This window comes from Callorhinus ursinus, unplaced genomic scaffold (assembly GCF_003265705.2).
Source record: "Callorhinus ursinus isolate GAN/ISIS: 27379988/994484 unplaced genomic scaffold, GSC_fseal_2.0 scaffold36, whole genome shotgun sequence".
Classification (NCBI taxonomy): domain Eukaryota; kingdom Metazoa; phylum Chordata; class Mammalia; order Carnivora; family Otariidae; genus Callorhinus; species Callorhinus ursinus.
Genome location: NW_027397098.1, coordinates 15,999,435 through 16,024,210, shown reverse-complemented (window position 1 = coordinate 16,024,210; position 24,776 = coordinate 15,999,435). Strand labels below are relative to the sequence as shown.

Genomic DNA, 24,776 nt, shown 5'->3' with positions numbered 1-24,776 from the left:
TGTATGGTCTCTAAGGGATGTTGATGCTGGATGGGGGAAAAGCACAGAAGAAATCAAGGGAAGAGCTTGCTTCTCCCAGCTCCCGAAATGTCCTTGGAATGGGGCTGGGAGCCTGGGCCTGCCTCCCGCACCCAGCCAGGGCCTCTCAGACATGGCTTCGGGGCTCCCCACCCACACAGCCAGCTCTGGAGACTTTGACAGGCTGATATGCTGGGCTGCGTTCTAAAGGTGAGAGAACAGAGTAAAAGGAATCATGTCTTTTTATGGAAGCTACCAATTCCAGGGAAGATTTTGGCCTTGCAGGGAAGATGGAGGCTGGAAATTCACCCCAAAATAACCACGTTGCAAAATATGAACTCTTTCTTTTTACTCAGTTTTCTCCATCGATAAACTCATCCGATTTTCAAGTACACTCCTTAAGCACCATTTAAGGAATGCATAAAACCCACACTACAACCCTGATCTCTTCAACTTCGATTACGTAGCCGCGATTAAGGTGGCCAAACAATGAACTAGAAGCACGTGTGCACATCTGTGGACAGCCAGACACAGACATAAGGGAGGAGAGCAAATATAACAGATGGAAAAGCAAATCTATAACTATATATATAATGTATGTATCTATAGAAGCAATACATTGTTTAGATGTATTACGTTAGTGAATCATCACGATGCTTCCACAAGGTAGGTACTCCTATCCCCACCGGACAGGCAGGGTGCGCTCGGGCTCAGCTGAACGGAACCCAGGAACAGTGGGTCCTGTGCCTCATGGAACGTCAGGGAAACTATGATGCTCACGGCATCCAGAACCCCTGGGGTCAGCTCGGTCCACAAAGGGCCTGCGCAACTTAGGTGCCCCACACACCTCCCAGGTGGCTGTGGAGGACTATGTGACCGGAAATCAGAGATTCAGTAATAAGTGCGAGCTCCACGTCAGGTTCTCCTAAGACCCTCATGCCAATCACGTGCACACCGGGAGCCAACCAAGAGCAGGGTCGCTTTTCAGCTGTTCTGTGTTCATCTGGCCCCCCTCTTGCCGTAGACTAGATCACAAGTCTACCAACGCACGTCTACTCTGTGCTCACTTCTCTCTGGGTCTCAATACTCGGTTAACCACTGACCAGGACTTAACGGACTATCCCTGCTTTCTGGAGACTTAGCACCTCAAGTTAGGAGGAGTAAGGAAGCTAGGGAAAGCTTTATGCTAACATTGTGTCCATAAGACTTAACTCCTAAAACTATTTCTTTAAATGCTGAAAATTTTTCTTCTTTCCTATCTCAAGTCTGCAAAATCCAAGTGCTTAAGGAAAGATGCAATTGGAAGAGATGGACAGACCATGAATTCATCTTAAACGAACGTATTAGAAAGAGTATTTTAAAAAGTAACACTTTCAAGTAGTCCCCAAACCATTTCATCATTTCCCTCTTGTGCACAGTGAGACTAAGTCTACTCCAGCATCAGGAGTCAGTCCCTTGTGATGTGAGGCAGAAATGTTCTCCACAGTGACCTGCTATAAACGCAGAGGACCAAATCCCAAACACTGTGGGTCACAGAAGACAAGGCGGTGTTAGAAAAACAGAAAGAAAGTCAAGTAGAAATCAAATCAATTTGGGTAACTATTTGATCGCAGGCTTCCACAATGTGGCTCTCCTCCGTCACCTGTTCCACGTGTGCATGTGAGCACGCACAGTCGCTCTCTAGGGAAACTGCACGTACACACGGACAAGTTAACTCTCTTCAAGTTAATTAGATCATAATTAAGCAGGTGCTCTGGGGCTCCTAGTGAATGTACCAAAGCAACAAGTGATTAATCATCACTGACTCTCCATACGTCTGAGATTAGCACAACGGCCCCATTTTTTTTTTCCCCACAAATAGTGACAAGAGAGAGGGTCAGTATTTACAAAGGCTCTCCTGTTTCACCTGCACCTCTGCTGGGACCTGGAGCCAGGCGAGCTCCCTCTTGCTCCCGGGTCACCCTGGTGCCGTGGGAGGGACAGCTTCAACCCCGAGGCCCCCACAGCACCTCCAGGGCCCTCGGAGGGTGGCTGTACCACGCCCATCCTGAGCGCAGGGAGGCTGAGGTCACAGAGCCGGCCCAGATTTGAACTCTGATCAGCTGGACCCCACAGCCTCTCCGTCACATCAGCTAGGACACTTCTGGTTACGTGCTGACAAAGGTCAGAAGTGAGGCTGGAGATTTCAAGCTGGGTGATATTTTCTCTAGGGAATGTGCAGGGTGGATGGTATTGAACGGAACGGGCTTGAAAGCAGGGGATTGTGCAGACTAGGGGTGTTGTGGACAGTGGCGAGGCCCCGGGGGCACGACCCCCAGCTCGAGGAGGGGGTGGGAGCTCCAGCTTCCAGAGGCAGGGGCCTCCCAGGCGAGGGGGAAGCACCAGGGAGGTTTTCTGCTGCAGAAAAGCAGGCGTGATCAGCATATCCGCCAGCCACCCAGCCCGACCTGGCCGGGAAGGTCTACTACAGGTGGTGAAGGCACTGGAGGACACGGAGAACATGGGAGCGCGGGCTCCCGGCTGCTGGAGCTCTGGGGACAGACCACACGGCAGGAGCGGTTATGCCATGCCCAGGGTTGCTTCGGTTTCAGTCAAACACTGACAGAGGAGGCACTCCCCTCAGCTCCCGGCCCCACCCTCGCTCTGCCCGAGGGGAGTGAGGACGCCACAGCGTGACCGGCCTGCAGGGGGGTGGCCAGACGGGCAGGGGGGCTCAGGCACCACGCGGAAGGCTTTCTTCGGAGAGGCCCGGCCAGGGCGGACGTGGGGTTCTGCGTGTGCTGCGTGGGGGCAGCTCGCTGGGTCCCTCCGACACTTGCCGACGTGGCCAGTATTGTGGCCACCAGTGTCGGCCATGACACGGCTGAAACTGTGAAGATGTGTGACTGATAGCAGCTTCCAGCTCCCCAGGTACTTCTACTTCCACCCCAAATGGCCTTGTCAGAGAGCACAAAGCAGGGACAAAAGCGTCACTTAAAAGGTTTTAAGGACTTTGGAGATGGGAGAACGAGCAAATCACCAGGAGCACGCACTGCATCTCAGGCCCCGGCTCCTCCCCGAGCTCGGACCACTCTGCCGCACACTTGCCTTTCCCACGTCGCGTGCTCTCCGCAGGAAGATCTGCCAACCAACACCTCCGCAGGGTCGGTCACAGGCACCGTAGAAAGTACTACTGACGCTTTCTGTTCAGCCCCTCTGTCCCCTCCGTCCGACCACATCCCTGACGCTCCAGGCCGCTCGTGACGCCACGCATGGCCCAGGCCGCTCGGGCGGCTGGTCGTGTAGTCGGCTGCTTGTCCCAGTCAAAGGGTCCGCGTTCGTCCACGTGCTCTCATGGCGCTTGCTCGTCCCGAGTTTGGGGCCAGGCCACAGACGGAACTGCATGAATGCTACCCAAACAGGCATTCCTGGGGGAGCTCCTGCTCATCTTTTGAAGGTATAAAAGGTATAATATAATAACATTTCCAAGTAGCTTCCGTAGAGAGTAAAGCAGATTTGTTCTAAAGCCTAGAAGTCACCATTTGGAAGTGTCGATGCCCTTGGAACAAGCTACTTGAACTCTTCAAAGCCAGATTTCTGAGTCGTGAACATGATCTACAGGGACTGTGCGGTGGGGAGCTGGCAAGGTGCGGGGGTTGCGTGGTCTTGTCTGTCCTCGGCCTCCCGCACGGGTGTCCAGCCCAGGGCTCTAACCTTGATTCCCCTTCCACAGCAAAGTCTAAAACGAGGCCCCCAGAGACCAGGCGGGCTCCAGTGGGACACAGGGGGATGCAGGCGAGCCTCTCAGGCTGAGCACACTGCATTTCAATCATCTGTGTGGGGCTGTCCCACGTGCTATAGGACATTTTTAGCTGCACCCCTGCCCCTCCATCCCTGGGACTCCAGCCGTACTACTCCCCAAACTGCGCTCATCAGACATGGCCCGACGTCCATGGGGCCTGAGAGCCCTGCTGGGAATGCCCTGTGTGAGTCGGGGGTGGTACTCCCCGGCCTCCCCAGCCCCGCTCCCCAACGCACGCAGGATTCGGTGTCATCCAGGAACACGCTAGGCCACCCGCTCAGCTGGGCGAGTTTCCCCCATCCACTAACTGTGGCCACTAACTCTTCTCCCCTCGCTGAACAGCATGATGACCCACGTCAGCAGGTGAGCAGAGGAGGAGACCCACAGTATCTGGCCGTTGAAATGCATTCGTCAAGCACCTGCTAGTCATTTCCGGACACACCTGTATCAGGGTCCATGCTCCCGTGTCTCATCACATAAACAACAACGAGTGGGCATCTCCATAGTGACCAGACAGAAACAGTCTACTCGGTGGGGAACCACAGGCTTTTTGGTAGGTCCTCCTGGCCGGGGCAGAAATTCCTCGAAAGGTTCTCATCTTGCTTACACCTCCACGTTCTTCTCCTGCTTGAGGAAAACTGACAAATGCTCACCTTTCATTCTTGCTCAAGGCTGCTTGGGAAGCTGCACAGAAGGTAACTTCACTCTTGTTTTAATTTTTCACGGAAACACCTTTACACAAAATTCCAATTCCCATAAAGAAATGTGGGCAGACCGCATCGGGCTCCCTGCTCCGGGGGAAGCCTGCTTCTCTTTTCCTCTGCCACTCCCCCTGCTTGTGTTCCCTCTCTAGCTGTCTATCAAATGAATAAATAAAATCTTAAAAAAACAAAAAGAAATGTGGGCAGAGTGCTGGTAGCTTTAAAAGGTGCAACACGGTGCCCAGTTAAAATAGTGATGGAAAGAACCACAGGCTTCTGGCCAGACTGTTACAGAAGCAACTCCGGTCACCCCTGCGCACTCTGCAACAGTCTTTGCTTACGTCAAAGTGGACAGCCCCACTGGGAACCAAACAGGTGGAGAGAGGTCACGGTTCAAGCCAACTGGTGCAGCTCTCCTGCTTGACCCCCCGGCAACAGCGCTTCCAGCGGGCAGACACTACGCTCCTTCCCTCGCTAGACAGCCCCGCACGCTGGGCAACCAGGAAACAAACCCACAAGCGCACCGTACCTGTCATGTCTCAGAGCTCGCATATCAACATAGACGGTGGTTGGGTCAGGTCCCGAGGTCCCCTGCAAGCAAGGACACAGCGCAGTTAACTCAAGTTTGTGTGGGAGGCATCTGGGTCTGCGCTTCCTACCAGTTAGTGAGAATTTCTGTGGTAAAATCTCAAACTAAACAAAACCTAAAAAGCACTAAACCCACACCTCTCTCCAAGATACCTGTTAGTTTCTAGTTTGATAACCTCAGTTCTGAAAGGAGCATCTTAGTAGGATTATGCCGGATTCTCACATGGCTTGACTGTCAATCATATTTACAAAGATAAGAAAGAAAAGAGGCATGCCACACGTCTTGCCAGATAAACAAAGGCTGAAACTGTGAAGATGTCTGGCTAGCAGGTTGTCAAGGATAGGAGGCATCGTTTGCTGAGGAGTCCCTGCTACATGCATTCCAAAAGGCGTGTTTTTAGAGGTCAAGATACTGAAGCAGAACACGGGACTTGACTGACAGCTCGAAAAGGAAGAGATGAGATAATTATCTCGTTCCTTTTAGCTCTGCCTCTGTCTTTGCTTCCCTCCAGCCGAGGGAGGTTATTTTTGTAATGTGACTCAGGTCAGGGAGGTGGTATGTTTGTCAAGAGTGCAGTCAGCCTGGGAGCACCCTGTGACTCAGCTACCGAACACAGGGGTGCAGAGACCTGGTCTTGGCACCACAAATCCCTTCAAAACGTGCTGGCTTGACTTCTGACCAGTGATTTCCCTCCACGTAAGAGCAATGCAATTAAACCTACGTTATAAACCAAAACTTCTAGCTCTATTTCTTGGGAAGGCCATGTGATACCTTGGGTAGAAAAAGATGGAGCCCAAACAAATTTCCAAAAATGGAGAGAGCCCCTCACAATTTATTTAAGAACTATGCTAAAATTCTTCAGGAGAGAATCTTAACCTTGTATTATAAAAGAATAAGATAAAGACACCTTCCTTAAATCAGGCTGCACTACTCAACACTCCTGGTCACTGGTCTCTTACCATGACAGAGGATAGCACGTGCCGTCAGCCTCTGTGTGGAAGCTTACACCCCACCCCGTATTACGCAAAGAACATTCTCTCCAACCTGGGGATACTCAAGGAGCCACGTTACAGACTAGTGCTGAGTGGAGAACTGGTATGATGTTCTGAGTAATGCAAAACACATAACCACAGAAGGCCAATTAAAAAGTAAACAAATCAGAAAACAGGTCACCAAATGTGGGAAGTGAAGTCAAACAGACAGGACCCCAAACTAGCAGAGAAACCACTGACTGTGCATAATGGAAGTGTTTGTCGTGAGCGTGTGACGTTCGAAGACGTCTGAGAGAGCGCGTTGTGCTGGGCGCCAGTCCTCCGACCGTGGCCCGCACCCCAGCCAGGCTCCGCACTCAACTTCTAGTGTGGCCCAGTGCTGGAAGCTGATGAGACGGTGGTGAGTGGGGGGCACTGGTGTGGATGAAGAGGAAGATCCCCTACCTGCTCAGCGAGCTTCCACAGCCTGTGGGGCTACAGCAGCAGGGGCGGGGCAAGAAGAAAGGAGAGAACACCAGACCAACAGAACCACAAATAAGCGACACACAGACACGCAAACAAAACAACCCAACAATTAAAATGGGATGAGGAAGAGGGAGGGTAGGGAGGAGAATGCAAAAAGCAGGGAACAAAGTAAAAAGAAGATCAAAAACAATGTCAAATATGGAAATTGTTAAAATCAATCACTGTACCATTAAAGACTAAAAACAAAAAACAAAAAATCCTAGATGTCAACAAACCCACAGAGCAATGGAAGAGGGCAACAGATGACGACCTTGGACACACAGACCCGAGTCACCTCCTTAATACACAAGGTTGATGGTATCACCCGGCAGTTTAAGTGTATGATACTTGCAGCTTCTTTTCTTTTCTGAGGGAAGTAGGGAGTATGAATTTTATAGCGAAACTGTTGAACGTTCCCTCATTGAAATTCACTTGCTCCTTCAGTGGCATGACTTTAAACCAGGCAGGTCCGCTTACCTGCGGACTGTTTCTGAGAAACCAGGGCTGTAATGTAAATGGATTTTCTCTTCCCTTTGATTTTCTCAATGATGTTTTTGTTTGTCTAGTTCACGTTACTGCAAGAATGCAGTAAATAATACATAAACACACAAAATAGGTGTGAAGTCATCACTAAGGCACCTGGTCAACAGTGGGCTATTAGTAAAGTTTCTGGGGAGTCAGAAATTCTTTCTACGTGGATTTTCCACTGGGTGGGGGTTGGCGCCCCTAAGCCCCGCATTGCTCGAGGTCAACTGTAGTTCCAAGGCTCTGATGACGGTCATGAAGGAGAGCCTGGATGCGTTCATATCTAAAATCAGGACGCCTAGCCCTGCTCCTCCACAAAAGAACCTACAAGAGAAGATGCCCAAGTACATATGAAGCATGAAGGAACTGAGCCCCGGGCTTGCACTCAGTCCAGGTCAGCTGTGTGAGCAGGGACCTGCCCCTCCCGAGCACGCACCCCACCCCCATGTCAGCCCCGCACGTGAACAGAGAGCTCTCCGTCTGGAGCACGCACCCGTCAGCCCCGCACACCAGCAGGGACCTGCCCCTCATGAGCTCGGGCCTCATGTCAGTCTCACAAAGACACTTCCCCCTGGTTCTCACCTTCCGTGGTTTTGGGGGTCCACGGCCACCCCTCTTAAATTACTGACGTCGGCGCAGCAGAAACACTCCAGAAAGCACCTGGAGTCAGGTCCCTGGAGCACGTGGGGAAGAGCAAGGGACGGATTCAAATCCTCCCAGAAGCGCTCTCCAGGGCCCTGGATGAGGGACAGTTGCGGTCCAGCAAGGACCGCCACAATATCAAGTTGTCAGCTGGGTTTCCAGGTGGTGACACCCAACGCCAGAGGGAGACGCTAGCACCGCTCAATGGGGAATGGAGCCTTTAATAACAGCACTGCTCCAGATCTAGAATGAGGCTTCCATGCCCCTGTCGCTGCCTTCACAGTGGCAACCAGGCAGTGGCTTTCTTGGCGCGGAGCTGCAGCAGGACAAGAAGGAACAGGCTCGGGAAAGGCGTCTGCACTTAAAGTACACGGGACTTTTACTGGACCTATTCAAGCTGAATGCAAGGTTTTCAATAATTCCCTTCATGACTCCTTGAATCCCAAACATTCCAAATATTAATGGAGCAAAATAAGCCCATGTTTTCTGTAAATTAATTCAGATTTTGCTGTGATGGCTCAAGGCATTATGTCAGAGAAAAATACGTATGACCAGGAATAAATTTCCCAACTTGTAGGCTCAGGGAAGGGACAACTCAGCATCTGGAGCAAAATCTGTCTGTGCATCATTAATAAGGGATACACGAAGGAGGAGGTAAAGAGTTAATATATAGTTGTTTCCAACTTTAAAAATCTTAAGGTACAAAAAAATTGAGATTTCAAGATACATATGAGGGACTGTGTATTTAACAAAACTTCCTCACTTGAACAAAATTTACTTTGACAAAGAATGTAAGCTGGAGTTTCTTTAAATAAGGAGATCCCTAATGCATAAAAGTTCCCCCGAGTATTTAAAGATCATCAAATATTTGCAAAAGGGACCAGCAGGAAAGAAAATTCACTCATTCCAACTGGAGCTTATTCAGAAATGAAAGAGCATGTTTGAAATTTCAGGTTATATTAATAAAAAGAAAGGATTCACTCTAAAGTTCAGCTGTGCAATAAATATGTTGCATATGGATATATTCATACTAAAAATCATTTTTTCTTTGGTATAAAAGTACTGTCAGTTAGGCATTAAACACTTCTTGATCACATAAGCTATATTTAAATCTCAGCTGAAAATATAGACTCACATCCTAAACACAGCAGAGAAAATCCAACACCTCAGCACATAGCACCGTAAGCTTACGTAACAAATTCCCGAGTAGAAATGTGTGCAATAAAGCCACAATGCCCAAAGTACTGATGTTGGGCATATCTACGTGCTGGGTGTTGGAGGAGTTGAGGGAATTATCCATAAACCGGGGTCAGGGGAGGCAGCGTCCCCCGGGGCAGATTATGGGGAGCACAAAGCAGACTCTGGGCGCAGCACAGGCTCATCACTGGCCACGCTGGCAGTTGAACGCGGAGCATTGGTCTTGCCTGCAGGACTCAAGCCAGGTTCTTTGGTGCTCCTAGCAGATCTGTGTATCAACCATGATCTTTTCACCATTTTAACTGAGGTATAATTTACAGACAACAAAATGCACAGATTTTCACATTTGGTTACATGAATTTGGACAATCATATACACCCATGTGACTACCACCCCAAATAGCATATAAAAACTCCTTCACCTCCGACCCCAAAAGGCTACCACTTTGTGATTTCTAACACCACAGATTAACCTATTATCAGACTTCATATAAAATAACACAGCATGTATTCTCCTGTGTTGGCTTTCACTGAACACGATGATTCTGGAATCCACGCATGATGTTTGCGGCAGCAGCTCGCCCCTCTATGTTCTGGGAAGTGTTCTGCTGTATGAACACGTCATCAGGTACTCTTCCATCCTGCTGCTGTGGGACACCTGGGTTGTCTCCAGTTTGGGGCTATCATGACAAAGCTTGTACAAAGAAGTTTGTAGGCAGGTTTTCTTTCAGGTACATACTCTGACATGCTGGCTCACAGGGCGGACATGCATTGAACTTTATAGGAAACTGTTAAATCTGTCCCCAAACTTGCAGTGATTAAGGGTTCTAGCTGCTCCACATCTTCATCACCATTTAGTACTGTCAGCCTTGTCGATCTTAATTATTCTAGGAGGTGAGACATGCAAGCACTGTATTTTTTTTTTTTTTGAAGTGAAAATCACGGTTTCAATGGAGTACCACATGTTGTGCTTTGATTCATTTTTGGGGAGCTAATCAGCAAAGGGAGGAAGCACCTTCAGGAACTGCACAGAACATGGAATGCTTCCCAAATCTGCAGGTCACCCTGCCGGAGCTGTGCTTACCTGTTCTATATTGTCCTCACTGTGGGCTATGTGCTGCCTACGCAAGTATGCCATGTGATTCATCAGCATTTTCCTGATAACTAAAGATGCTGAGCACATTTTATGCACTTCTTGGTCCTTTCTAGGTCTCCTTCTGTGAAGTGTATATTCAAGTCTTTTGCGGATGTGTCAGATATGTTATTATAAATATATCTTCCCAGTCTGTATTTTTTCTATCAATTTTCTTAAACATATTAATTTTAATTTTGATGAAGTCCAGTTTATCATGTTTTCCTTTTATGCTTAGTGCTTTTTCGTGCCCTAAGAAATCTTTGCATATCCCAAGTAACGAAGACCATCTTTGCAGTATTTCCTGGAAGCTTTATTCTAAAACTCACATCACAGACATTCAGGTCCATGATCCACCTAGAACAGATTTTCGTGTATACTTCGAGGAAGGGATTGAGGCTACTTATACCCATCTAAATCTTCAGTCATTGCAAAACATTTGTCAAAAAACCTTTTCTTTCCCTACTCAATGGAGTTGGTGACATGGGGTCTATTTTTGGATTCATTTTTTCCCCCAGGTTTGCTTTGTTTTTGTGGTTTTGCTTTCCTCTGTTGGTCTCTCTGGATGCCAATGTCACATTGTCTTGATTACCACAGCTTTACAGGGAGTTTCAAAATCAGGTACCTAAGTCCTTCAACACTGTTCTTTTTCAAGACTGTTTATTCTTTTTTGCAATTCCATAACAACTTTAGAACCATTTTTTCAATTTCCTCAGGACAAGCCTTCTTAGACTTAGCTGGGACTGATCAGTTTTGGGGGGAAAAAAGTCATCTTAAAAATATTGACCCATTGGTTGAGTGTCTGCCTTTAGCTCAGGTCATGATCTCAGGGTCCTGGGACCGAGCCCCGTGTTGGGCTCCCTGCTCCGCGGGGAGTCAGCTTCTCCCTCTCCTTCTGTCCCTCCCCACCCCCCACTCCTGGTCTCTCAAATAAATAAATAAATAAATCTTTAAAAAAATGCTGACTCATCCACTCCATGACTATGACACATCCATTCATTTATTAGGATTTCATTTCTTTCAGCAATATTTTGTGATTTTGGTGTACACCTTTAAGTGCATCTGTCATTCTTAAGTACTTGAAGTTTTTGGATAGTATGGTAAATGGCATTTAAAAAATTTCATTTTCTGGTTGTTCATCAGTACTCTATGGAAATATTATTTACTCTTTTTTTCTTTTTTATTATGTTATGTTAGTCACCATACAGTACTTATATTTTAAATCCAGTATAGTTAACATATAGTGTTATATTAGTTTCAGGTGTACAATATGGTGATTCAACACTTCTGTGTATTACTCAATGCACATCATGATAAGTGTGCTCTCAATCCCCTTCACTCACCCTCACACTCACCCCCACCTCCCCTATGGTAACCATCAGTTTGTTCTTTATATTTAGGAGTCTGTGTTTTGGTTTGTCTCTTTTTTGTTTGTTTTCTTTCTTAAATTCCACACATGAGTGAAATCATATGGAATTGGTCTTTCTCTGACTTATTTCACTTAGCATAGTACACTCTAACTCTGTCCACATTGTTGCAAATGGCAAGATTTCATGCTTTTTTATAGTGGAGCAATATTCCTTATACACACACACCTTCTTTATTCATCTATTGATGGACACTTGGGCTGTTTCCGTATTCCAACTATTGTAAATAATGCTGCCATAAGTACAGGGGTGCATAGGAATACAATTTTTTATATATAAACTTTTTTTTAAAGATTTTATTTATTCATTTGAGAGAGAGAGAGAGAGAGAGAATACAGAGGCAGAGGGAGAAGCAGACTCCTGATGCAGGGGGCTCAATCCCAGGACCCTGAGATCATGACCTGAGCCGAAGGCAGATGCTTAACCAACTGAGCCAGCCAGGGACCCTATGTATAAACTTTTTATTTTGTACTATTCCTAACTTTACATATCAGTAATTGTGGTTTTAGTTCCATGGGAGTTTTTATGTGCACTATTGGGAAGTCTGCAAATAGCAAGTTTTACTTCTCTATTTCCAGTATTTGCACTTTTTATGTCTTACCACATTGGCTAGGACTTCAATACAATGCTGATGTTCCTGATTTTAGGGGAAAAGCTCTCAAAGTGGACCCCTGAGAATGAGGTTCCAGCTTTTTGTATATGTTTTTTCTCAGATTGAAGAAGCTCCCATGTTTTCCTAGTTATCCCATGAACGAGGGGTTTCTTACATCTATTGATACATCATACAATCATATTATTTTCTCCTTCATTCTGTTATAATATAGTAAATTTGACTGATAGATTTTAAATGGTGAAGCAACTCTGCATTCCTAGCTAAATATGTTTGGTTGTGATTCACTACTCTTTTTATGTGTTGCTGCATTCAATATACTAGTATTTTGTTTGGGATCTTTTTCACATGGGATATTAGCCTAGATTTTTAGTTTCCGGGAATTTTTGTCAGATACTGGTATCCAGGTTACATCCACTTCATAACACATGTTGGATCATGTTCCTTTTTCCTCTATTTTCTGAACAAGTTTTTGCAGGATTGGCATTTTCCGAGTGAAATCATCTGGGCCTAGAGGTTTTCTTTTTCTCTCCTGTGAAGATTTTGGATAAGGATTCAATTTCTTTCATATGACCTTCTTCATCCCTGGTAGTATTCTTTGTTCTGAAATTACTATTGCTTGATATTCATATAGCCACTTCAGCTCTCTGTTAAGATTAGTATGGTACAATTTTTCTGTCCTTATACTCAATCTATTTGTGTCTTTATGTTTAAAATGAGTTTGTCATAGGGAACGTATAGTTAGGTTTTGCTTTTAAAAAATCCAATCTCATGATCTCTGCATCTTACTTGGGGTGTTTAGATCATTTATATGTATTGAATGTGGTTATGTATGTATTACTGATGTGGTTATGTTTAAATATCTTTTTAAAAATTCATCCTACCTGTATTTTCGCCCCTCTTTTCAGACTTCTGTATTTAGTATTGTTTCATAGGTCCGTTTTATCTCCCTTGCTGGCTTATTAGTTTATAAGCTACTTAAAGGAAACAAATCTGTGGTTATGTTCAGGTTTTTAGCGTACATCTTTTTCACAGCCTACCTGCACGTGGTATTATACTACTTTTTGTATGACATATACACCTTGTGATAATCTATTTCCATCTCTCCCCTCCCAACCTCTGGGCAGTTTTCATACTGTTGACTTCTACACATTATAAACCCCACGCTACAATACCATTTTTGTCTAAGCCATCAATAATCTTGTAAAGAGATTTAAAAAGTGCTAAAGGTCTTACATGTTCACCTAGGCAGCTGCCATTGCCAGTTCTCATTCATTGTGTAGATCCAGATTTCAATCTGGTATCATTTCTCTTCTGCCTAAAGGATTTCCATTAGTATTTCTTCCTGTGTGGATATGCTGATAGTAAATTCTCAGCTTTTTTTTGTTTGTTATGGCTAAAAAAGTCTTTATATAGCCTGTGCTCTTGAAAGATATTTCCACTGAGTGTAAAATTCTAGGCTGACAACTCTTTTCTTTCAGTACTTAAAGATGTCCTCTACTGTCTTATTTCTCACATCAGTTTCTGATAAGGAACATGAAATGATCCCTATCTTTGTTCCTCTGTATATAATTTGACTTCTTTTTCATCTGGCTGCTTTTAAGATATTCCCTGTATCACTGGTTTTGAGCAACTTAAGCAGTTTCCTTCAGGTTATGTTGGAGGTAGCCAAGCTTTGAGATTTGTGGGTTTATAGTTTCATCAAATTTAAAATAGTTCTACATGTATTTTTTCTGGACCTCTATCCCTTCTTCCTCTGTTTTGGGGACTCCAAGCACCTGTATATTAAGTCATCTGAAGTTCCCCACAATTCAGTGATGCTCTTACCATTAAAATTTTTTCTATATTTTATTTTGCAAAGTTTCTATTGCTATGTCTTCAAGTTCACCAATATTTTCTTCTGCCATCAATTTCATCACTGTAGTTTTCATCACAAATATTGTAGTTTTCATTTCTAGAAGTTCAATTTGTTTTTTTCCCCTCTAACATTCCACGTTTCTTCTTAACTTTTTGAATATCTGGAATATAGTTAAAATAAATCATTTAGTATCCTTGACTATAAATTTAACATCTGCATTAGTTCAGTTTTGATTGACTGATATTTCTCCTCATTGTGGATATTTGTTTCTTGGTATGCCTGGTAATTTTTGATAGTATGTCAGACATTGTAAATTTGACCTTGCTGGGTGCTGGATATTTTTCTATTCCTGTAAATATTCTTGAGCTTTGTTCTACATCAAATTACTTGGAAAGATCTTGATCTTCCTGGTACTTGCTTTTAATATCTGTTAGGTGGGACCTGAGCAGTACCTCATGAATTATGAGATTTTCAGTCTGGCTGCTGGGAACAAGCAGTATTCACTCCAGCCCTTTTGGTTGGTTCTTTGTGTGGCTCTGAGTAGTTTTCTAACATGAATTGATGCTGACTGGTGTTCAGAAGATTACTTGAGAAGGATGCTCTACAAACACTTGAGGAGGGTCCTCCGGGCATCCCCAGAGCTCTATGTGTCTCTTTCCTCTGTAGCACCCTGTTCTGTGAACTTTAGCCACCTTTTATCTCCTCAGACTCAGCTCCATCTCCTCCACTCAAAGAGCTCACCAGGCTGCAGTAACCTAGAGAAATCACAGGGCTAAACTTGCTTCTCTCAGGGCTCTTCCTTCTTTGTCACTTGACATCTAGGGTCATGCTTCATGAATTTGACCATTCTTTATTTGTTTCAGGGAAGAGGATATATCTGGTCCCTGTTACTCCATCTTGGCCAACAGAAGACGACCCTGGCCCTATTACATGTAAATTTTTTCCCTCTCTCCATCACTCCTATCTCTCAGATGTATTAGGTGTAATGTGCATGCAATAAAATTCATCCTTAAGTTTACAGGTTGATTGACTTTGACAAATGTATAGTCAATGTAACCACCATCACAATCAGGACAAAGAAAATCTTTATCATCCCAAAAGTCCCCTCCTGCCTCTTTGCAGTCAATCCCCTCCCCTGGGCCTCAGCACCTGGCAACACTAATCTGATTGTTGTACCTACAGTTTTGCCTTATCCAGGATATCATACAAATAAACTCATATAGTATGCAGACCTCTGTGTTTGGCTTCCCTCATCCAGAAGATGATTCCTGAGGTCCAGTCATGCTGTTCCCTGCAGGAGCAGTCTATACCTGCCACTACTGAATAGCACATTGCTGCATGAATGGAGTACAACCTGTCCATTCTCAGGTAATGGATATGTAGCTGTCTCCAGTTCTTGGTGATTATGAATGAAGCTGCTGGACACATTTGTGTGTTGGCCCCTGGGAGGATGTACATTTTCACTTCTCTTGGGTGAACACCCAGGAGAGAAGTGCTGGGTCATATGGCAAGTCATGTTCAATAGTACAGGAAGCTCACAAACTGTTCTCCAAAGTTGCTGTGCTGCCCCGCATCCCCAACAGTGATGCATGAGGCTTCAAAAATTGTCCCATTCCCTGCTAGCATGGTATCATTAGTCTGCCTCTCTCTTATTGATCAGTATTGCTAGTTTACCAAATTTATTAATTTTTATAAAGAATCAACTTTTCACTGTAGCGAGTCTTCCATTGTCTATTTTCTATTTAACTCACTTCCACATTTATTTTTATTTTCTCCAACTTTGGGCTTGAGTTTTTTGCTTTTTCCTAGATTTTTTTGAGGTGGAAGTTAAAATAGATTTTACACTCTTCTCTTTCCTAATACAAACATTTACTGCTGAGCACTACTTTAGGTGCAACCAACAAAACGTGACATGCTGTGTTTTCATTAACAATCCTTTTAAAATATTTTCTCATCTTCCTCATGATTTCCTCTTTTATATATGAGTTATTCAGAAGTGTGTTAATTTCCAAATATTTAGGGATTTTCTGGCCATCTTTCTGTTATTACTAGTTTAATTACATCACAGAATATACTGTGTGATTGTGGTCATTTAATATTCATTGAAAATTGTTTTATAGTCTTTCCTGGGAATTTTTCATGTTTGACAAAAATGTCAGCTCTACATATGTGTCTGAGTCTGCTTGGGCTGCCATCACAAAATGCCATAGACTGTGTGCCTTAACAGAAATTTATTTCCTCATGGTTCCAGAAGCTAGAAGTCTGAGACCAAGGAACCAGCACAGTTGGGTTCTGGTGAGTGCTCTCTTCTGGGCTTGCTGATAGTCGCCTTCTTGCTGTGTGTTCACATGGCTTTTCCTCACTGTGTGTGCATGGAGAGTGCAACCCTGATTTCCCTCCTTGTAAGGACACAAATCCTATCAGATTAGGTCCCCCTTTTTTTTTTAAAGATTTTATTTATTTATTTGAGAGAGAGAGCAAGAGAGCACAAGCAGGGGGAATAGTAGAGGGAGAGGGGGAAGCAGGCCTCCCGCTGAGCAGGGAGCCCGATGCAGGGCTCGATCCCAGGACCCTGGGACCATGACCTGAGCCGAAGGCAGAAGCTTAACGGCTGAGCCACCCAGGCACCCCAAGTATGGTGTTCTTAAATGTCAGTTACATCAAGTTAGGTGACAGTGTTAAAATCTTCTATATGCTGATTTTTTTTCTTACTTATTTTATCATTTACTGGGAGAGAGATGTTAAAGTCTCCAACTATGACTATGAATTTGTCTTTTTTCCTTTTGAATTCTGTCAGTTTTGCTTCATGTATTTTGAAACTCAGTTTTTAGGTGCATATGCACTTAGGATTTTTATGTTTTACTGGTGAACTGACCCTTTAATCATCATTCAATGGACACCTTCACTTTCAGTAACCTTTACCTCTAACATGTCTGTTATTAATACGGCACACCAGTCATCTTCTGCTGCTTTGTGTCTACTTTCAACTTGTCAATACCCTCATAGTTTAGGCTTCTTGTAACCTTTACACACAGTTGACTCTTTTTAACTTGACAATCTCTGCCTTTTAACTGCCTGTTTACTTTTAATGTAATTGTTGATATGATTGGCTGTTTATTTGTCCCTTTTGTTTTTGTTTCTTTCTTTTTCCCGCCCACCTCCCTGCAAACAGAATATTTTGGGTATAGTATTTTATCTCAATTGACCTTTTTTTTTTTTAGTGGTTGATGTAGAGATTAAAATTTGCATAATTTATCACAATTCTCATATCATAATTTATCACAATTATCACCTTCACATAATGTGCTTTATGAGCATAAAGGGTAGCATATTTCCACCCACCTCCTTGTCTGCCCTGGGGTTTGTCCCCTCATGTGCCACTTCTACTCATGCTACAAATACCTCAATTGTCTTTTTTTGTGCTTTGAATAATGGTCTTTAAAGAAATTTAAAATATTTACATATCTATACATTGATAGAAAAATTTTCAAATGTTTCCTTGTATTGACCTTTTCTAGCATTCTGTGCTTCTTCCTACAGATCTGGCCTGCCGACCTGCCTTGTGTGCTTTCTTCTCTCCACCCGAGCAGTTCAGCCTTTCTTGGAGTGCATGTCTGTTGCTGACGGAGTCTCTCAGCGTTGCCCTGTCTACAAATACCTGCTATTGTCTTCCCGCAGGGTATTTTTGCTGGATAAGCAATTCTTTTAGCACTTTGCATGGATCACTCCACTGTGTTCTGACTTCTGTTGTTTCTGTCATTTTTATTGTTCTCCTCTATACACCGTATCTTTATTTTTGTAGCTGCTTGAAGACCATCTCTAACTTGGCTTTCAGCATTTTGAGAAGGATTCAACTAGGTTTATTTTTATTTACTCTGCCTCGAGCTCACAGAGATGCTGAGTCTGTAGGCTGACACCTCTCATCGGTCCTCACCACTATGTCTTCAAACGGTTCTCTGTCTCAGTACCCCACCCTCCCCTTCTGGGATCCTACTACACGTACGGCAGACAACTTGGTATCACCCCAGAGATCTCACATACTGTTCCACTTCACATTCTTCCCTTCTCTCCTGGTGTTTCCGTTTGCAGAGCTTCTACTGATGGGACCTGAAGTCCGCTCACGGGGCCTCTCCATCTGCATCCAGTCTGCTACGGGGAACCACGAAGAATCTTCTATGTCTGCAGTTTTCATTTCTAGCATTTCCATTTGGTTCTTTTTTGTACTTTTTGTCTTTCCATGACATCCCCACCTCTTTGTGCAAGGCGCATACCTCTTCAACTGCACCCTTTAACGTATGTACCCTAGTTCTCTCAGAGTTTCTGGTAATTCCAGCGTGTCTACTCTACGGACTACTTCCACATTCTTCTTGTGCCCATGTATTTCATCTGTGCATGTCTTTTAGTTTTTTACTGTAAAGCAAGCACTGTGTTTTAGAGACCAGTGGAGGCTGAAGTAAAAAGCATGCACTCCCAGAAAGGGGACCTCCTTCTCTGGCCTTGTTTGGGTGTCTCAGCGATCTGTGCCTTGTGTAGGTGGCCTGGGCTCTCTAACAGCTCCCCTGAGATGCCAGTCAATGCTGGCTTCATGGCTGTGGGCAGGACGAGACTCTGGCACCAGCTTTTTACCTGACAAGGTGGTTCTCCATCTCTCCAGCCTCACCCCAGCCTTCCCCATCCTGCAGCCAATGCCCAGCCTCAGGAGGCAAAGGTGCTGCACTTGGTGAAGGCCCAGGGGGCTGCGACACACGTGCTCAGCCCTCTTGTCCCACCTCTGTCTTTGGAGCGCAAGGGGAGTGTATCCAGTTGTCTGCGGCTGCCCAGAGGGGGCTGCTCAGCATTCCTGCTCTCTGCTCATCCCTCAGTACCTCTGCCTTCCACCCACTGAAGGCCCACTGTCCCTGAGGGGACATGGTTTCTCAGGCCCCCCCCCCCCCCCCCCCCCGCCACCAAGGCTTCAGATGCTGGTTACTGTGCATTTACTAGAGACCTAAAGAACCTCAGATGATTCTCTCGGCTCTCCTGCCCTGCTGCCGGCTTCTGCACTCTCCCCTCTGGACAGTGGAGACCTGCAGACAGGCTGGTGCAGGGATGCAGAGTGACTGAGCTGTGCTCCTTGGGATTTTCACCCACTCTCCCGCACTGCGTGCCGCATCAGTGCACTCAGGGTTTGGTTGGTCTCTACGGTAAGTTCCCCCTGCTGCTTCTCTGCCAGGGATGAAAATAGGGGCATCTTCTCTCCACAGGTGACTTCAGTTCCCTGAGACTTCCGTTAATCTTCAGCTCTCTGACAGATCTTAAAAAAACTGTGACTTGTATATTAACCAGGTTGTTTTAATGGTTAGGGTTGGAACAACAGTCTCTTGTGACTTACGCAGCCTAATAAAAAATGGAAGTCCAGAATTCGTTATATAAAAATATACTTTTTGCTAACATCAAACAGAGCTGGTCTCTGTGGTTTGTCTGAAGCATCTCAACTGATTTAGAAACTAGTATCAGGAGGGGTTGCAGTAACAGATTGTCAGGGAAATAAGAAGGTCTGAAATTAATTAGTGGGTTTGGTAGGAGCCAAAGGCAGTGAAAATCCAGCTCGTATGCTGGAGTGGACCATGGCAGTCCATGCCATGTCCTGACAAATTGGTTAATTAACTGACTTTCACAAAGGTCAGCAAACCTATGTGCAGAAAAGGAGCCTGCCTCTTTGCTCACTCCCGTGTCGCCCGCTTCTGCTGAGCTGCACCAGCAGAGCTGGGTCCTGCAGAGAGAGGCCATACTGATCGCAGGCCCAGGCTGCCCACTCAGCCCTTCAAGACAAAGTGCCACTGAGGGCTTCAGGTCAGGGAGCAGTGTGAACGCATGCAGACTGAGGCAAGGCAGCTGTGTCTGTGAGCGCTGCTCAAGTTGAAGGACCAATGAGAAGCTCAGATGCCCATGTTCTTCATTCAAGGCACCAACTCAAACCCAGGAAATTCCTGCAGCTGATAAAGGATCAACCCACACCAAAGTGACCCCTTGCCTGTGAAGCCTGTGGTGTTCAGCCTCAGGTGCCCAGCTCATCATGGTCTCCTAGGACCCTAGGCTCTTCCTGTTATTCCCAAAGCTCCAGAATGGGAAGACACGCCCAGGAACCAGTAGATCCAACACCAAGTCTGTTCACTGTGGTAACCCCCCCACGCCTAGCACACACCCAGTAATGCCATACAGACGGGTGCAAGAACGCGTCTTCTCTGCCTTTGTCCCACAGTTTACAGAGCCCATCTGTCCCTGGCGGTGAACTTTACAGCCTAGTCCACAGCTGACAAGCTAGCATGAGGGAATGTCCACCACCCAGCAGCAACCACAGTAACGGCAGAGGCTTGAGCTCGTTTCTTTTTTGGACAGAAGGCAGGTGTGTTTTCGGTTCTAAGTGCGAAAGCTGTGTTATGATAGGTTTTTTTGGGGGGGGGTGATGTGTAAGAATGGGACAGAGTGTGTGTTGATTTGGACAGCCAAAGAGATGGGCTGAAGTCGCCATCCGTCACCCCTTTTTGGTCACCAAGCATCTGAACCCCTTTTCTGTATTTGGGGAACTCTACTTTTGGAGCTGTGCTGGATACAAAGCCCCTGTGTGGTGACTAAAGCTAACCGCCGCCCTCCTCCCGCTCTGCCGCACACCAGCATGTGGGCAGGTAACCAAGCCCGCCAGGTACCTGCATCCATCCGTGGCACCGGACAGCGTGTGCGCTCCCGCCTGCGGCGGCGGCAAACCTGCAGCACAAGCACCAGCTGGTCGCGGTACGACTCCCAAACACCAGCGTCCTCCCACGAACGGCACCGCGGCACGAGCTATTCCTGGGTGCGCCATCCTAAACCAGGTTCCAGTGCCCCAGATGCCTCTGAGAGCCACCCATGGCATCTTAATAAATTCCTTTTCATTCAGATTGCCAAGGAAGGTTTCTGCCGCTTACAAATCAGAAATGTGGACTAGGGTACTGGGTGACTGAGATGCGGGTCCCATGATCGCCAATGTTAATTTTCATTCTCTGGGACAACACGTATCAGCAGAAAGGGTGTGCGGGTTTCGGCTGAATGTGACTCATTCCTGGGAGCATATAAACCCCCAACAACACCTCATTTACTGTCACTTTCCCCCATCTAAAAGCAGTGGAGGGGGAAAATGAGAGCTCAAATTCATGAAAGTATTATACCTATCAATTTTCTTTTGAGAATTACTTAAGATTTATATCAGCCTCTGAGCTTCCTGGCTTTTTTTCTTTCCAACAATCAATGACTTCACTTCTCCTTATCAGGGTGGCTGTATTTCTCTTTCATTGTGTGAGTTTTAAGATTTAAGGTTGGCTATACCTGTTATTATTGATTTAATTCCACACAGCTACTTATGATAAACTTTCCTCCCAGATAAATTAATCAGTATTTTTTAAAAATATCATAAAGATCAAAGTTTCTGCTAAGGTGACTTAAAAGTTTTAGAAAAGAGAAGACCTCATATTCCCTCCTTCCTTCTGCTGGTGAGGAGGATGCTCATTTTTCTGTTACAATGAGCTAAATTTCTTAATCGAGTATAACCGAAGACCTTTCAGCTTACACTTCTGAAAAGAGTAATTGTGGTTGTAGGCAATGTCTTTTTCAACAGAGGTTAATAAACACATGACACTTCTTAACAGCACTAATGGAAATTTATGTTAAAGTCATTTAAACTCAGAAGTCATAACTTGATCTAATGTCTACTTCTGTCATAGATTCAACAAATCCCAATTGTCTTAAAGTCATTTTTATGGCTAAAGATTCTGGGAAATGTCATTTCTAAGCATAAAAAATGGCACATTTCTTCTACATTTCATTCTTGCATGTTGTCTATAATATGCCAGTATTTCATGTAAAATTCAAGTCAGCCACACAGTTAATTTTATGAGTCCATTCTTTTGCCACAGAGCTATGACACTGAACTCAAGGGGGCTGTACTGAAATAATTAATGTGGCAATTCCCGCTTCAGAATGATAAGTGGGTAAATAAACCACTTCTGAGGTAGAAGAGCTCAGTCGACAGCAGCACAGAAATGATGACTGTCCCAATCTTCTATGTTTATGATCATCTCATATTTAGATTTTTTATACTTGCCCAGTTGTACATTGGACAATGACGCATTTGTCAATTTTCAGGATTTTCTCTTAACCCCGGGGTTTCATGCAACAGCAGAAGCAAGCAGCCACACAGCTCTGAGCTGTCAGGACACCTTCCAGCATGCTCCCCACCACGGCCACGGAGCGGAGAACGCCCCAACCTCCCCCCCCCCACAGCCACGGAGCAGACAACGCCCCCAACCTCCCCCCACCCACGGCCACGGAGCAGAGAACGCCCCCAACCTCCTCCCACCCGTGGCCACGGAGCAGAGAACGCCCCCAACCTCCCACCCACGAACCTCCCACCCACGGCCACAGAGCGGAGAACGCCCCCAACCTCCCCCCACCCATGGCCACGGAGCGGAGAACACCCCCAACCTCCTCCCACCCACGGCCACGGAGCGGAGAACACCTCCAACCTCCCACCCACAGAGACCCAGGTCTTGGGTTGCTCGGTGTAGGACGTACAAAATAGCAGGTCTGATCTAAAATGCTAGAGAAAAGGAAACAGCTAAAAACCAGACAGGTTCCTCTGCGTCCACAGTCATCTCTGCTTACATTATGTGGTCCACGAGCAGGGAAGATTCTGTCTACTTCCCTGCTTGGTCAACCGGGAAGTCCTCTGAACTGCTCTGAGGTTAAGTCTCTTCCATCTCAGAACAACCAACTTACCCTCAGTGAGCTGTGGGGAGATCCTACCAGATGCTACCTGGAACCACATGGCCCAATCCTCTTGTCAGAGAATACTTCTGTTTTGAGGGTAAATGTCTTTTTTCTCAAGTGCAGACCCTGGACCGGCCACCTGAGCTAACAATGGGCAGCAAAGCCTTGATTCTCACTGACCAGGAAGAGCTACAAGTGATGGAGATTCACACCATGGGCTCATTTGGGAGGAAATTCATTGCTGCTGTGACTTACTTCCCACGGGAGGCTGAACTCAACAAAAAAGTGTGCCTGCTTTCTCCAAATTGAGCTGTACCTGCAGCTAAAGGAATACGAACTGTGGTACGTTCATGAGCTGGACGCAGCTGTGGGAGGTGCTGTCCTGGGTTCTCTGACAGTCCTTCCCCGAGTGGGGGTCATGAATGTCTACAGCAACAATGGCAAGCAGTGGCAGAAAGTGTGAAGTGAGGGATGAAGTACCACGGGAATTCAAAGCAAGGAAAATACCTCCAGGCCCAGGACTCACAGGGACCTGGAAGGAGAGCAGGAGTGTGGCACGTGAGGATGGTGGAGGTCCACTTCAGGCTGCGAACACCGGGAGTCGTGGTACAAGAACATAAAGGCGTCCAAGACTCCACGGTGGAGAATGACCCATAGTATCAAACCGTACACGTTGGGAGGGATGCTTGGGGCGGGAGGGCACATTCAGAGTGCCATCAAGGGAAAACATTCTTGCCAAGTAAAGACAAACCCCTAATTTATCTCCGCGTAGCGTTAAAATCTCATGTAGTGGATACATTGTATTCTGCAGTCACAAAACCTGTCCACCATGTAACTCAGCCTTCCCCCAAAGACCAGGGAACCCTTCTGAAAGTGGCACGTGGGCCCTGCCACACTGAGCCCAGGAACACGGCCGTGACTGCACGGGCAAGGCTCTGCTCCTTGTCTGCACAGCGTCCCTCCATTAGGCGAGGACGCATCATGCACATGTGGAGACTCTTCCCTTTCCTGACAGGGCTGCTCTAGAGAACGGTGGCTCAAACTGCAGGCCCACTCAGTGACCGGGACAAACAATCCTTGGGGAAAACAACACATCAACTGAAAACAAGGATGCCCACTACCCGATTTCACTATGTTGGTAATTCTGCAACAAAGGGAAAACTCAAATTTCCAATGCCTTTAAACATTTATAGGTACAGTATTTGGGACTGAGCATTATAGCTTTTTGTGTTTTAGATATTTTTACATCAAGGAGTCAATGGTGATTATTCCTAGGTGGACGGAATTATGGGTTTAATCATGTATTTACTGGCTGCTCTGTGTTTTCTGATTTTTCTAAACTACTCCTTTATAAAAAAACTCAATCTGTAAGAAATTTAGAACCATTCAGGTTATTTCCCTTATTTCTCTAAACAATCATAAAAATTCAGTTTTAGAATATTTAACAAATCTTGTTAGGCACTTACTGTGGGTCAGGCCCCCTAGAAACACAACAGGGAGCACGACACGTGGGTTTCTGCTCAGAATGCGGGCTCTGCCTGCCCCTTCCCTACCATCATGACACATTGTAACTTTTGCAGTGTTTAAGAGAAAACTAAGGTATTCACTGACCAGCCCTGCTTCAAGGCCTCTGTACCTGTCCTCTGGCTTCCTGGGGCCTAGCTGACATGCTGCCTGCTGGGGAGGCCCACTTGGACCTCCTATGTCCAAGTCACCCTTTACCCTCCTACTCTGCTGGTTTTTACTAGGAATATTTTACTCACTCACTGAAAACTCCCCTGGACGCTCAGTGTCTACCTTACTGAGTATAAGGATGAGTTCAATAAGAGTAAAATCTGACTCAGGTTGACATAAAATACTTTATGCCTTGGGAGACCCGAGGCCCAGCAGGGACATTGCTGTGTGTGACCGTGGGGTGTCCCCGGGCCCTGCAGGGACACTGTCGTGTGTGATCATGGGGTGTCCCCAGGAGTTGCAGGGACACTGCCGTGTGTGACCGTGGGGTGTCCCCAGGCCCTGC

General features: G+C 45.8%; 1 protein-coding gene across 1 annotated transcript in view; it reads right to left on the bottom strand.

Annotated features, from left to right (window-relative positions):
* DIP2C (disco interacting protein 2 homolog C) overlaps window positions 1–24,776 on the bottom strand; it is a 281,152-nt gene that overhangs the window by 21,490 nt on the left and 234,886 nt on the right. Inside the window, exons 34-35 of the mRNA XM_073879852.1 lie at window positions 6,526–6,555; window positions 5,030–5,091 (exon numbers count right to left, since the gene is read on the bottom strand). Of these exons, the coding sequence (XP_073735953.1) occupies window positions 5,030–5,091; window positions 6,526–6,555 (92 nt within the window). The remainder of the gene's footprint in view (window positions 1–5,029; window positions 5,092–6,525; window positions 6,556–24,776) is intronic.